The sequence below is a fragment of the Musa acuminata genome, chromosome BXJ2-3 (assembly GCF_036884655.1).
Source record: "Musa acuminata AAA Group cultivar baxijiao chromosome BXJ2-3, Cavendish_Baxijiao_AAA, whole genome shotgun sequence".
Taxonomy (NCBI): Eukaryota; Viridiplantae; Streptophyta; class Magnoliopsida; order Zingiberales; family Musaceae; genus Musa; species Musa acuminata.
Window position 1 is genome coordinate 30561354 of NC_088340.1, and position 12540 is coordinate 30573893.

Sequence of the window (12540 nt, forward strand, 5' to 3'; positions counted from 1 at the left end):
TGACCGGGATCATTTAGGGTCTGCGTTTAAAAGTAAATTGATCTCATTATCGTGATCTCCTCATAATCTGATTCTCATTGCATAAATCCATGCACATCACAATATACTTATGCATCAAGCAATATAAGTGATAAAATGTCAGAATAATAATAAGCAAATAGAGTGTATGTCGTATCATATGTGTCATCGCTCACGTGATTAGCTTGCAAGGCACCTATGACTAACAGTAGTGTCGTTTCGAGCTTTCCAGAACGAGTCCGTGGTGTTTGGCATCGACTTGTACGGCGCCGAGCATGATAATTTGTATCCTCGGGGCACGAGCGCTAACTAACCCATACAGGTCCACGTCGTGCAGCGTTGTTCCGAGCTTTTCGAAACGTTCGGAACGACGTCGACTTGTATGGTGTCAAATAACACAAGAGTCATGTGGTCGCTTTGTTTGGATTCGAGATGTCACATCATGTTAGCCTAGAGATCCCTTGTGGGCCTTGTCATGATTCTCGTCTGCTACCATATGGTGCGTATCTGTGCCATATCAATATTGGTTGCTCGTTGGATGCGGAACAGTGAGATCACATCTTCTATTGATATATTAGTAAATAATCAAATCTCCTTTGGGAGAGAAGGCATTAACTATTGAGTTGGAATGGTCTTTTCACTTAAATGAAATAAGATATTGTTAAGCATAAAGATAAGACAGATAAGCAATCCTGTCAGTGTCTGCACGATGTGCACGGCAAGCATGGCGTGGCATCTATCATCTAATAATATAGCCTCAAACTTTGGAATAGCAAGCAGAGCAAGCTATCCGAAGGCATTAGAAGTCGTCTTTGATGGACACAGATCAATAAAAGCTTAAACAAACTGTCTCGTTGTTCAAATACTAATTAATACCGTGGAGACAATGTGATTAATTTTCTTGCCACTGCCATTTTTGTTTTAACACCCTTGTTTAATAACTTAGATTGATTTATAAAATATGATATTATTATTATATGAGCTTAAACATTTTGTCTCTGATTTAGAGTCAATAAAATTAAGGGATCAATTATATAATATCATGATAAATGATATCGAGATCGATCTAATATTAAATATGATGAGCGAATTGAGTATGACAAAATTATACATGCATAACGACACAAAGAACATCATGGAATGTTCTATATCAAATATCATAGAACATATCATAATGTGAAACTATCAATCATGAGATTATATTAGACCTTCACGAGGACATCAAATCATTTAGTAACAAATTTTTTTATATTTATTTATTTTCTTATTGAGCAGATGTTATTATATGACAACTTATTAAATATGTAAAATATTTCTAAACTAATCAAATTTATTTTATTAATAAACCCACTAAACTACTTCTACATCATATGTTTCAGATGTGTGAAAACTCATCGTGAGTTTATATAATTGATATATAGATCGAATAGAATATCTTGAGTTAGACCAAAAATTTTGGTACCACTATGATGTAGGGTGATTAGAAACAAATCTTTTTCTTGATGAGAGGAATAGAAATAGGACTAAGCTCTTATAATGAATACCTTGCACCATCCTCTGTATCCTGCACCTTCTTACATTTTGCACATGGATGATGAAATCATACCAAAAATACAAATATATAATCTCGCACAAGTAAAAAAACACTCAATTTATTATTCTTTTTTTTATTAATTTATTATAATATTTTTACACCTTTTCATAATGCAAGTATAAGAATGGAAAGAAAATACAGAAATAACAAAAAAATATAATTACATCAAATCAAACATATGATACCTTTAATATGAAGATATATTTTCTTATATTTTCTTACAAATTTTCTTATATTTTCTTACATTTGCTTTTTTCTTGAGTAGATGTTATCATGTGACAACTTAATATATATGAAACAAATATCTCTAAATTAATCAAATTTATTTTATTAATAAATTAACTAAATTATTCTGTATTATTATAATATCCCAATTTAATCTCATAAAAGCATTTTACAAACATTAGAATGTGTTTAAACATTTTCAACTAATCATTTTGACTGACTCCACAAAATTAACCGATCAATTATCACATGACATTTACAGCAATAAATAAAGTCCCATACGATTCATTTAAATGAATGAAAATAAGTAAAAACATTTGGATCCAAAAAGATTGCAATGAGTAAAACCGAATCGAGATTTGCTCTGGTTTGTAACCCAAAGTGAATGACCACGCTTACCATAACAATATTATGTCTACGATAACTAGTCACCCAATAAACTTCTTCGGATTAACATTCTACTAGCTGATAACAGCATGCAAAACAGCTATAAGAGCAGGTAAAACAGTTATAGAAGCACGACATCCTCCAGAGAGAGCATGTAAAACAGGGGTATGCAAATACAACCCAGCAGAAACAAAAAAACGAAGTATCAATGTTAGTGTTATCATGCTTTAGTTTCAGATCAAGATGGACAACCAGACCTCTGTAGAAACTACATGAAAATTAACTGTATGTTAGACCAAATGCTAAATATCAAAGCTAAACAAAAGCCCTATCGTTGCTAAATCCTGCAAAACCAAAACATCATGTTGCTCAAACCACCTAGACGTTCACAATCAGAACAAGTTACTTATCTGGAAAAGCATACATGCATCCAATGGGAATAGTATGATCACTCCTTGGAAGACTTGTTAATGAGCGACTTGTGAATGTGGGGGATGACTCCACCACCAGCGATAGTGCCCTTAATTAGGGTGTCAAGCTCCTCATCCCCTCGGATAGCCAGCTGAAGGTGGCGCGGAGTTATTCGCTTCACCTTAAGATCCTTGCTAGCATTCCCTGCAAGCTCCAACACTTCTGCTGTTAAGTACTCCAGGATTGCTGCCGAGTACACAGCTGCGGTGGCACCAACACGTCCGTTTGCTTGAATCCTTGACTTCAATTGCCGATGAATTCGGCCGACAGGGAACTATCATAAGGCAAGTGCGCAACATTAACAAAATTTTAGATGCATGCAGGTATGATAATGCTGACAGCAGATAGGATGACCCTTAATGTGAGCATACTATGCAAGTTATCCAATTTAATTTTTCCACTTTAAAAAAGACAGACTGCTTTTGATTTGGCCATGCATAATGTGAGTAGTTGACATGGGTTAACATGATTTTAATTTGGCATTGAAGAGCTTAATAAATTAGTGAAGAATTTGAAGTTACATCAATATATTCAGGATGAAATTGCAATAATAACAATGATGCTCATTTCTCAGGGGCAATATTTTGGAATCCCGCTGCTCACTGTTAAAAGTAAACAATTTGAAACAAGTGACAAAACCATGCAAAATGTTGATTAACAATACATGAACATGTTAAAGAAAACTGCATATTTGTTTTTTCAATACATATTATTTACCAATGTAAATCACAAAACAAACAGAAATCACCAAACGACCAACTATCAGAACAGCTTCATCAGTTGAATAACATCAACTATGCCATTTAGCACAAATCCATAACAATTTGAAAACATAACAGTCAACACTTAACCCATCTTAACAGTAATTTCAACCCATCTACAAGCAGAATAATCTTATAGAAACCATTTTCCATCAAGAAAATAACTATTGAATAATCCCAGAACATTTTCTTTGCCACAAGCAATCACCTAAGAGCTACAGCTTCATGAGACAGACTACATCCACCTGAACCACCACAAATCCATATGCGGATCATCTAATATATGGGCACCAATATTCATCCATCAACTAATTGAGTTCATCCCATGAACTAATTATGCATATCTATTCTTGCAGCATAGGCATTTAGATGTTGCAAACACAGTATATCTTCCAAGTATTGTTAAATAGCAATGACATAACAAGGTAATTTGAATTATTATTTTTTAATACTAGTTTATTTTAATAAGAGAGTGAGAAAGAAAGAGAGAGATATATATCAATCCTGACATGACCCATCCTACTATCATGTTAGAATCTTTACTAAACCCAACACTAAACACCCATGAAATCCGACAGTCATAGATATATAATCTAATCAACTGGGTAAGTCCAATTAACTCAAGGGTGACATGAACATCCATTATTAAAATAATTTAACCCAGTTACAATTCCAAACTCGACAAATGGAACTCGATCAACCCATTAATTGCACGACTAGAGCAAATTATAGGACTCCACCACAAAACAATTAGCATGTAGAACTAATATTTCTGAGCCTTCAGATAAGGAAACTTTTACTTTGACAAATTGATCCAAAACATGATTTTTTAATAACAGAATTCCCTAAAGAAAGAAACCAATATCAAAGATGAAAAAAATCAGAGTTCATCCTACTAAAGAATGTTACAACAAACTGACGTAAACCGATCTGCATAAGAGCAACCAGAGAAAAGGAAAACAAGAAACGAAACTTATAAAAGGCCAAAGACCTTGATGATTAGTGGATCTTCTCCGGTCAGTAATCTGTTCTCTCTATGAGATGCTGGTAACTGCTCACCATTGCTGAGGGGGTGGCACGAGAAGAAACAAAAGACAAACACTGACAAAGGTGAAAGGAAGTGCCCTTAGCCTTTGTGCACAATCAGTGGAAACTCTTCAAGCGCCCTCCCTAAGCCTTTGTGCTTGCATTTGTTTGGGCAAAAAGCCGAAAGAAACGTTCTTTTACCGAATAAATAAATGGTCCTATATGAACGACAGTGGCATCTTCGTATTCCAGACTGAACCAACATATCAAATATGAGTCTTTCAGAAACCACAGCATGTTAAACTACTACCACGTTAGATGCATTGGATCTATCAATAATCCCAAACCACAACTCTAATAACAGGATAGCGCATTTGAAACAACAGCAAGATAAACCCTAATCCTACACAGTCCCATGTAAATGTAAACCATCTATCAGAAGCAACGTTGTAGGAAGCTGACCAAGGACTGAAGACAGATCAACAAAAATTACCTGCAACCCGGCTCGGGCCGACCGCGATACGGGCTTCTTCTTGTCCTTGTCCTTGTTCCCTGCCGTCGTCTTCGCCGCGAGAAGACCCTTTCCTCCCTTTCCTGCCATCTGTCAACTCCCTAAAACCCAAGCCAAGCATCAAGCCAAAACCCAGATGAGAACATCACAAACTCAAAACCTGCACCTAAAACGCTAAATCCAACGAGAACTGGCCCCCTAACGACGAACGAAACGCTAGAAACAGAAGTACGACAGAGGAACCTTAAATTCCTCCTCCAAAACCCAGAATCTAGCGCCGAACACAACCGGAAAGAGCCACGATCAGAGCCCCAAGGCGAAGAAACCATCCTCGAGTCGAGAAGAACGACCCAAGATCTGAAGGATGTCAAGGGAGAGCAAGAAGTACCTCTTCCACTTCTCTGGCTTTCCGATCTCAGCACCAAAGCGGGCGTGAGAGGGTAGAAATTAGGAGAGGGCTAAAATGTGAACGGACTTGGAGCTTTTAATTTAGAATTTTGTCTTTACTATTTATAGTCTCTTAAAAATTTAATAATATAATATTTTATTACTTACGATCCTTTTTTTAATATTTTTTTCTTCCCACATCCCTCGATACGCACCCTATTGCCTTTACCTCTCCGCATGACATCTTTTTAAATTAAAAGATATAGTCTCTCTTAAGCTATTATAAAATTTATACAATTTTAAAAATATTAAATATTATAATAAATATTAAATTTTATTTTTTTATTTTTAATTCATCTTATTACATCATTTTTTTTCCATACGATTAAGAAGATGATAAGAAGAAAGAAAATCAAAAGTATAGAGTGAAAAATTGTTATTAGAATTAAATTATAAATAAAGGATATATATTTATATATAAATAATTTATAAATATTTAAAATTCTTAACACGAAATTATAAATAATAAAAAAGGATTACAAATAGTAATCTTCATATACTTAGGACGGGAGTTCCCAAAGTGCCCTCATACTTAACCTCAATGATCGAGAGGAGAATGCGGTCAGGACACAACTCATATTCCGATAATCGACTCGACGACGACTTCGTCCCCGGATTTGCTGTAGGCCTTTACTGGACTCACATCCGGTCCATATCGCTTCGATCCGGATCCAATTAGGAAAATAGAATCCAATTCAATAGTTCGGATTCCGCATGTCATCGGAGCCCGAAGAAAATCTACATCCGAGTAGGAACATGAGGCCGTGGCAGCTTTAAGATTCGCGCTGCCCATGGTCGACCGAGAGAAGCTTGTGTAAATGCCCAAAAGAAAAGGCTCTCTTCTGCCAGGATCCGTGTGCAACCCAGATGGAGAATTTGCAGAATATAAGTTCGCATCCTTGATATGCCAAGACTGTAGAAAGCTTCGTCAATCTGAGTACAAACATGCACTTCATTTCGATGAATTTGCTGCTTCAGTGAATGATGATGCGGCTGAAAGCACAAATTGTTTGTCTACGGTTCTGGGAAACAACTAAATGGATTCACAGGCTGAAACCGATGCAGGGAGCAAGGAATTTGCTGCGGAGTCAAAGAACACTCTTGCATATAAAGTTTGATGAGGAACAGCAATGGCACTGCTCCGTTGGAAAGAGCTTCAACCATGCATTGAAGTGGCTTTAGCAGCACTAACCGCACACAGGAGTGAATTGGATAAAGGATTGAACCAGTGGCTTATAAGACGAGGAGGAGGAAAAGGATTAGGCCAAGATGACTTCAAGTTTGGCACGATGAGAAAGAACTGTTACTTCCCAGTGCGGACATATATGACTTTTGCCTACTGTGATGTCGACATGATAAGGCCACACCAAAGAACTCAGAAAGCTTAGCATTTTAGGACATCATGTTCTATTTCTGCCTAACAAATTCATTAGTGTTTGTCATGATATGGTGGTTGGAACAATGAGTGCTGATGGAACTAACATCTAATATCTTGCCATTTGTGTACTGAAAAAATAGCACCAACAGAGGGATAGAAGAAAGAACAAAACATTCACATGAGTTGGCTCAAAATAAGACTGATTATAGTGATCAAATAGGATGATGTTTCACATTTGTTTCAGCTATCTTAAGCTTTAACTGGTTCGAGTGTGAGTACTTTAGAAACTTCAATCTGTGGAATCATGGTAATAATCTAACCAGAACACTTGGGCAACAAGTCAGAGCGACAAGAATGAGGGTGTCGATTCCTTCAAGAAGCTCACTGCAGGAAGGAATCTCTTGATTGGTTTATTACATTCAATATGAACAAAAGAAATTGTTGGTAATGCCATCAATGTCATTCATAAATGGCAGTGACAAAATATTTTTCAATGACTTCAAAATTGAATAGTTAATCTTTTTTCTAAGACTGCTAGAATGGTGATGAAGTAATGATGTACCTAATTAAGACAGATCCTTACTTGCAGTATACAATATGTTACTGCTTATGTAACCTGAGCTCAGATCAGCAGACAATAATAGTGTCTTCAATATCACAAGACTCTCAGCTTACTTGCATCCGTTTTGACTTTTTGTTCCATTTTATTGCATCGTTTTCCCTTTGTTCATCCCAAAAACTCTCATATAACTGATCATATGTTGTGGAATATTGCAAAGTTGATATGACATGATGTATGGTATTAATTGATAACACTGTTGGCATTTTTAAGAGAGTACATATGATTTATAATGATTTTTGTTGGCAAATTAAATCAGAACCAACCAGCTTTAGGAAGACAACAGCTACCTTTAAAATTACTCAAAATTACAAGAGGAATCCATCAATTTCAGGGAGAAAACATCACACCATTAAAAGTGGTTTATCTTCCCAGAATCAAAATCTCTATGATTTTATGGTCTCTTTTTTCCTGTGACATAATTTTCAAAGTTCCAACCCTCTAGAAACAAACTTCCCTATTAGTTCCAAGACATCTATCTCGACAGAAACCTCAAGAAAGTTGCTTGATGTGTGCTGCATAAAATCTATGGACTCTTCTTGCTCAAGCAAACACTTGCAGGTTTCTTGTTCGAACTTTTAGCAGCAGTTCCTGCCCATGAGCCACAGGCACTACAGTATTGACAAGGAATGCCAGCACGTGGTTTTGGGACCATCCTTGGGAGTTGCATGACCACTTGATAAAACCTAGGGTTCCTTCTAAACCAGAAGACATGAGAAATGTTCTAAGCAACTTTAAGCAGGAAGGCATGGGTGTCCATGTATATGGCCACAGTTGAGTGTAGAAGGACTATGACATCTCATCCAATTCACCATCCTCAGCAGGGAAGCTTTGTAAGGGATGAGATCTGCACAACTTTAGCCCTCCATCACTGTGGAGATTTAATTATACAGCATTATTGTCATCACCACATTTCTCTTTTGTGCCTCTGGGTGTCTATTTGCAGGTGAAATCACATTGAGATAAATGCAAGTATTTAATTGGTAAGAAGTTCAAATAATCTAGATTATTTCTTAAGAATATTTATTTACTTATTTTTCTACATTGAAAAGAAAACCTTAGCTTTTCTTGCATATTTGATTGCAAACAAAATGGTAAAATGCTTTTTAATGAAAAAATAATTAACAGTCTCCTTTGCGATGGAAAAAAAAGGTGATGGAAGGAACAAATATCAACTTTAGTGTTTTTTTCAGCTGGCTTACCAATTAAAGACACATATACTATTTATTTTGATAAATTTACATGAAAAATAACACAAGCTATTGAGGTGTAATTGTTGCAATCAATGTGAATGCGTCATGATCTGTCCTTTTCTTTTATCTTCTTCCAACTCCATTATTTGACAATGTAAGATCAACCGTGTCGTAAGAAATCAGGTAGACTCAACCTGGTTTACATCTCTTCCACTACAAAAGCAGTAAGACATCTGACATGATCATGCCGTGACATATCATGTAAAACTTGTCAAATTACACATAAAACTAGGCAATGGTTAATTCCATGATCATCACAGGAAGTAAATGCATGAGAAAACCAAATTACATATAAATTGTTCGATCATATATATATATATATATATATATAGGTCATAAATTTGTCACGGACAAGTGGAGCAACATGGACATGACTTGTCTACAAGCAAGAATGACTTGATCGATACATATTTCCTGTGGAACTGGCTAACCGAGTTTACAGCCAAGTTTAGCGGCACGCAATGATCGAGTCCAATCCACGCTTTCATCACCTATTGGGACGCTGCGCATCGGGCCCCGCCCTCTTCATTCATCCGACATCGTTGATCATCACAAGACGCCAAAACCCCGCAATGAGACCTCATCATTCAAAAGCCACCCTAATCATTGATTTAATTTCTTCCGTCTTGATTACGTTTGCTTATCCGTGCGTAAACCTGTGAGCAGTAGGCATGGGACACGCGTCGGACATCAGGCGGTGTGATTGGGTACATGATCTCGTACGCGTAAACGGAAATCCCCTTTTTGGGCATTCACCACTACCTGTAGCCACTAATAACGTTACTGACACTTTAGCAGATGGCACACCAGGAAGTGGAGTGGCAAAAGCGTGGTTGCAGAGGATAACTGGAGATAAGATAGTGATTTGAAGACCATCATGATTTCCCTGACTGGACGCGTGTCGTAGACGACCCCGTCGAAACCGCTGTTCGTGAAACCGGCCAAGGTACCAGAAACCGTCTTCCGTATGGTTTCGGATCAACAAGGGACACGTAGGATGACGCGTGTTGTCCTAGTCAGCACTACCCACTCCTCCGTCCCCGTTCGCCCCATTCCGAACCCTTTACAACTGCCCCGCGCCCCACCCCACCCAAACACCGGCTCTCTCCTCACGAACTCCCCAGTCCCCCAAGGATCGCCACCGCCGGAGGACCCGAAGAATGGACGCGAGAATCGGGGCTTCAGGCCGATCGCCGGCCGCCGGGCGCCATGGACGGAGATCGTAAATGTCTCCGTTTCGCCCCTCTCCATCGGAAACGTTGTGGCGAAGCGACTCGCCGTAGGAAGTCATTCCCTGTTTGATACCTAATTTGGTTGCAAAGGATCGTAAAGAATCTCGCGGTCCTCTGTTTTCTTGGTTTAGTTTTGGACGACTGTGTTCGTCGACGAGTTACTGATCGCGATTGTAATTTTCTTTCCATTATTTTGGTCGTTATTATTGTGTGGCGATTTTGTTTCCTCGAATCGTATGTTGGGACTACTTTTGGCTGTTGAAATCGGCACCGATCTTGTCATCGATCTCGGATATCATCGTCTCTAGCTTGATTTGCTGCGTGGAGATGGAGTTTTACTAGCTTCCAGTTTCGATTTTGGTGAGAACATGCCGTTTCCGATGAAGATCCAGCCGATCGACGCGATCGATGTGCTGCTGAGTGATCAAGTAAAGCCCGTGCCGAAGTGGAGGCTAAAGCGGCTGTTCGAGCGGCAATTTCCCGGCGTCCTTCGGATCTCGTCGGCGGAGCGGCTCGCCGGTGGCGTTGATCTAGAGCCGAGCTCCGTGTGCCTGGACAAAATGGTCCGCAACTTCATAGAGGACAGTGGTGAGAAGCCCTCGTCCCGGTGCGGTCGCAGCCGCTGTAACTGCTTCCACGGCAACTGCGACGACAGCTCCGATGACGACCTCGAGTTCCTCCCCTCCTCCAACGCCGGCGATCCTCCGGTCGTCTCTGCCGCCGAGGTTATTAAGGTATCGTCGGTTTCTTATGCACTTGATTTCGTTATCTCAACACCCGTAATATTCCCATTTTTAGAAGGAAATGGATTGCAACAGGGTTTGGTGGTTTGCGCAACCCTCGCCGAGAGGAATCTCTTAGCGGACGCGTCCAGCGTCGTGGAGAAGTGCAAGAATTGCAACCGAAAGGACGAGCATATGAAGGCGATCGCCGACGGGCTCCGATCGCTCGGCTACGACGCCGCCATTTGCAAGTCGCGGTGGGAGAAGACCCCGTCCTTTCCCGCCGGTACGTTCCTCCTCCGTCTAACTCCCTTAACCCGCCGCTTCTTTTCTCCGTTTCGGGTCGTCGACTGATGGCGCCGGGGGTGTTGGCCAATCAATTGACGGCAGGCGAGCACGAGTACATCGACGTAATCGTCGGTCTCGAGCGGCTGTTAGTGGACGTGGACTTCCGGTCGGAGTTCGAGATCGCGCGGTCGACGAAGAGCTACGCTGCGTTGCTTCAGTCCCTGCCGTCCGTCTTCGTCGGGAAGGTGGACCGGGTGGACCAGATCGTCGCCGTCGTCTCGGAGGCGGCGCGGCATAGCCTCAAGAAGAAGGGCCTGCACTTCCCGCCGTGGCGGAAGCCGGAGTACCTGCGCTCAAAATGGCTCGCTCCCTATGAGCGATCGATCCTTCCCGCCGATCCTATGCGAGCAGCCCAAGTCGCAGAGATTGCCGAATCGGATGGGAAAGCTAAAAGTGAGAACGGCGGGAGCGGTGCCGCCGCCGGGTCGGCGGAGGAACCCCGGGAGGCGGAGGGGAAGGGAGCGGAAGTGGTGGTGGCGGCGCCGGCGTGGGAACTGCCGGAGGTGAAGCCCAAGGCGTCTCACAAGGGAGCCAAGGTCGTCACAGGCCTGGCTTCCGTTCTCTCTGAAAAGCCCTAATTTTCTTTTTTTTTCCTTAATTTTTTTTTGACCTTTGAGGAAAATGTTTAAAAAGGAAACCTTAGCAAATTACGCTGCCACCCTTTTCTCCTACTTTTTATGAGAGGGGCTTGTAAGAAACGACGTCCTATGACTAAATTAGTAATAGCTGAAAATAATAAATAAAATTATAAAAAATAAAATTATCTCTAGTAACACTCGGGGTGGCGCAGAAATTACATGGTACTTCTTCCTTTTTCCAGTATTTTATGCACTGTTTATTAGTTTTTGTATAGATGCTTTATCAAGCTCCTGCATTTCATACGCAGCAGTGCCCGAGGCGGTTCCTGAAGGGGAAACATATAGCAAGCGTGGCCGAAACATTAATATAAAGGTCTCTCCCTATTCTTCTCTTTATGGTGTCATAATCATACCCCGTCAGGTATCGGTCTTGTCCAGTTTCTTAATCAGCTCTACTCCAACGCTGGCCGATGGTAGGATGACGGCATGATCGTACCGTCTCGAATTCCGCGTGGTTGAACTGCACGTCCACAGCGGGGGTATACTATTCGAACTGACCAAACTGCCCCATTCTCTCTTCCCCTCTCATTGCCGCATGGGGGTGATCTCGGAAATCCATTAGGTGAGTCGACGCGAGCATCTTGTGCTCCTCGGCCGGTCTTATCCTGTTCTTCCCGTGACTCGGCATCCGAGTAACGGCGTTAAGGGCCCATCCATGGGCCATTGCCGTTATTTTTTGACCTTGTTCCGAGAGTGGTCCCACTCCCGCGTCTCTGTCGCCTGTAATTTGACACTGACCGTCGTCCTTTCTTGACACCACAATCATTGTAGCCTTTATTCCCCAAATCCCCCAAAACCACCCCCACCCTGTAACTCGACTCTTTGCGCTGAACTCCTCATAGTATTATATTCACTCGCTGTGCTGAACTATTCCTGTGTCGCTTATGGCGCAAGGGGAGGTGTTTAAAAT

At 40.6% G+C, this 12540-nt stretch overlaps 2 protein-coding genes across 3 annotated transcripts; one reads left to right on the forward strand and one right to left on the reverse strand.

Annotated features, from left to right (window-relative positions):
• Positions 1-2424: 2424 nt before the first annotated feature.
• LOC135583701 (probable histone H2A variant 3) lies at positions 2425-5477 on the reverse strand. 2 transcript variants are annotated; one of them, XM_065099658.1, is made up of 3 exons: positions 5382-5477; positions 4976-5094; positions 2425-2969 (listed from the first exon to the last, which is right to left on the reverse strand). In XM_065099658.1, exons 2-3 carry the CDS (start codon positions 5081-5083, stop codon positions 2673-2675), a joined length of 405 nt encoding a protein of 134 aa, XP_064955730.1. In that variant the 5' UTR covers positions 5084-5094; positions 5382-5477; the 3' UTR covers positions 2425-2672. The 2 variants fall into 2 exon arrangements, with proteins under 2 accessions (XP_064955730.1, XP_064955731.1); XM_065099659.1 differs by lacking the exon at positions 5382-5477 and adding an exon at positions 5237-5375.
• A 4314-nt stretch (positions 5478-9791) lies between these two features.
• On the forward strand, positions 9792-11765 carry LOC135607673 (uncharacterized). Its single transcript, XM_065099660.1, has 3 exons — positions 9792-10656; positions 10741-10930; positions 11035-11765. Exons 1-3 carry the CDS (start codon positions 10291-10293, stop codon positions 11568-11570), a joined length of 1092 nt encoding a protein of 363 aa, XP_064955732.1. The 5' UTR covers positions 9792-10290; the 3' UTR covers positions 11571-11765.
• The last annotated feature ends 775 nt before the right edge of the window (positions 11766-12540 follow it).

Coding starts and splice junctions, on each gene's coding strand:
- LOC135583701 (XM_065099658.1), bottom strand. CDS start 5,083: ATGGCAGGAAAGGGAGGAAAGGGTCTTCTCGCGGCGAAGACGACGGCA. Junction 2,970..4,975: donor CGGCCCGAGCCGGGTTGCAG/GTAATTTTTGTT, acceptor GCCTTATGATAG/TTCCCTGTCGGCCGAATTCA.
- LOC135607673 (XM_065099660.1), top strand. CDS start 10,291: ATGCCGTTTCCGATGAAGATCCAGCCGATCGACGCGATCGATGTGCTG. Junction 10,657..10,740: donor CTGCCGCCGAGGTTATTAAG/GTATCGTCGGTT, acceptor GGATTGCAACAG/GGTTTGGTGGTTTGCGCAAC. Junction 10,931..11,034: donor GACCCCGTCCTTTCCCGCCG/GTACGTTCCTCC, acceptor AATTGACGGCAG/GCGAGCACGAGTACATCGAC.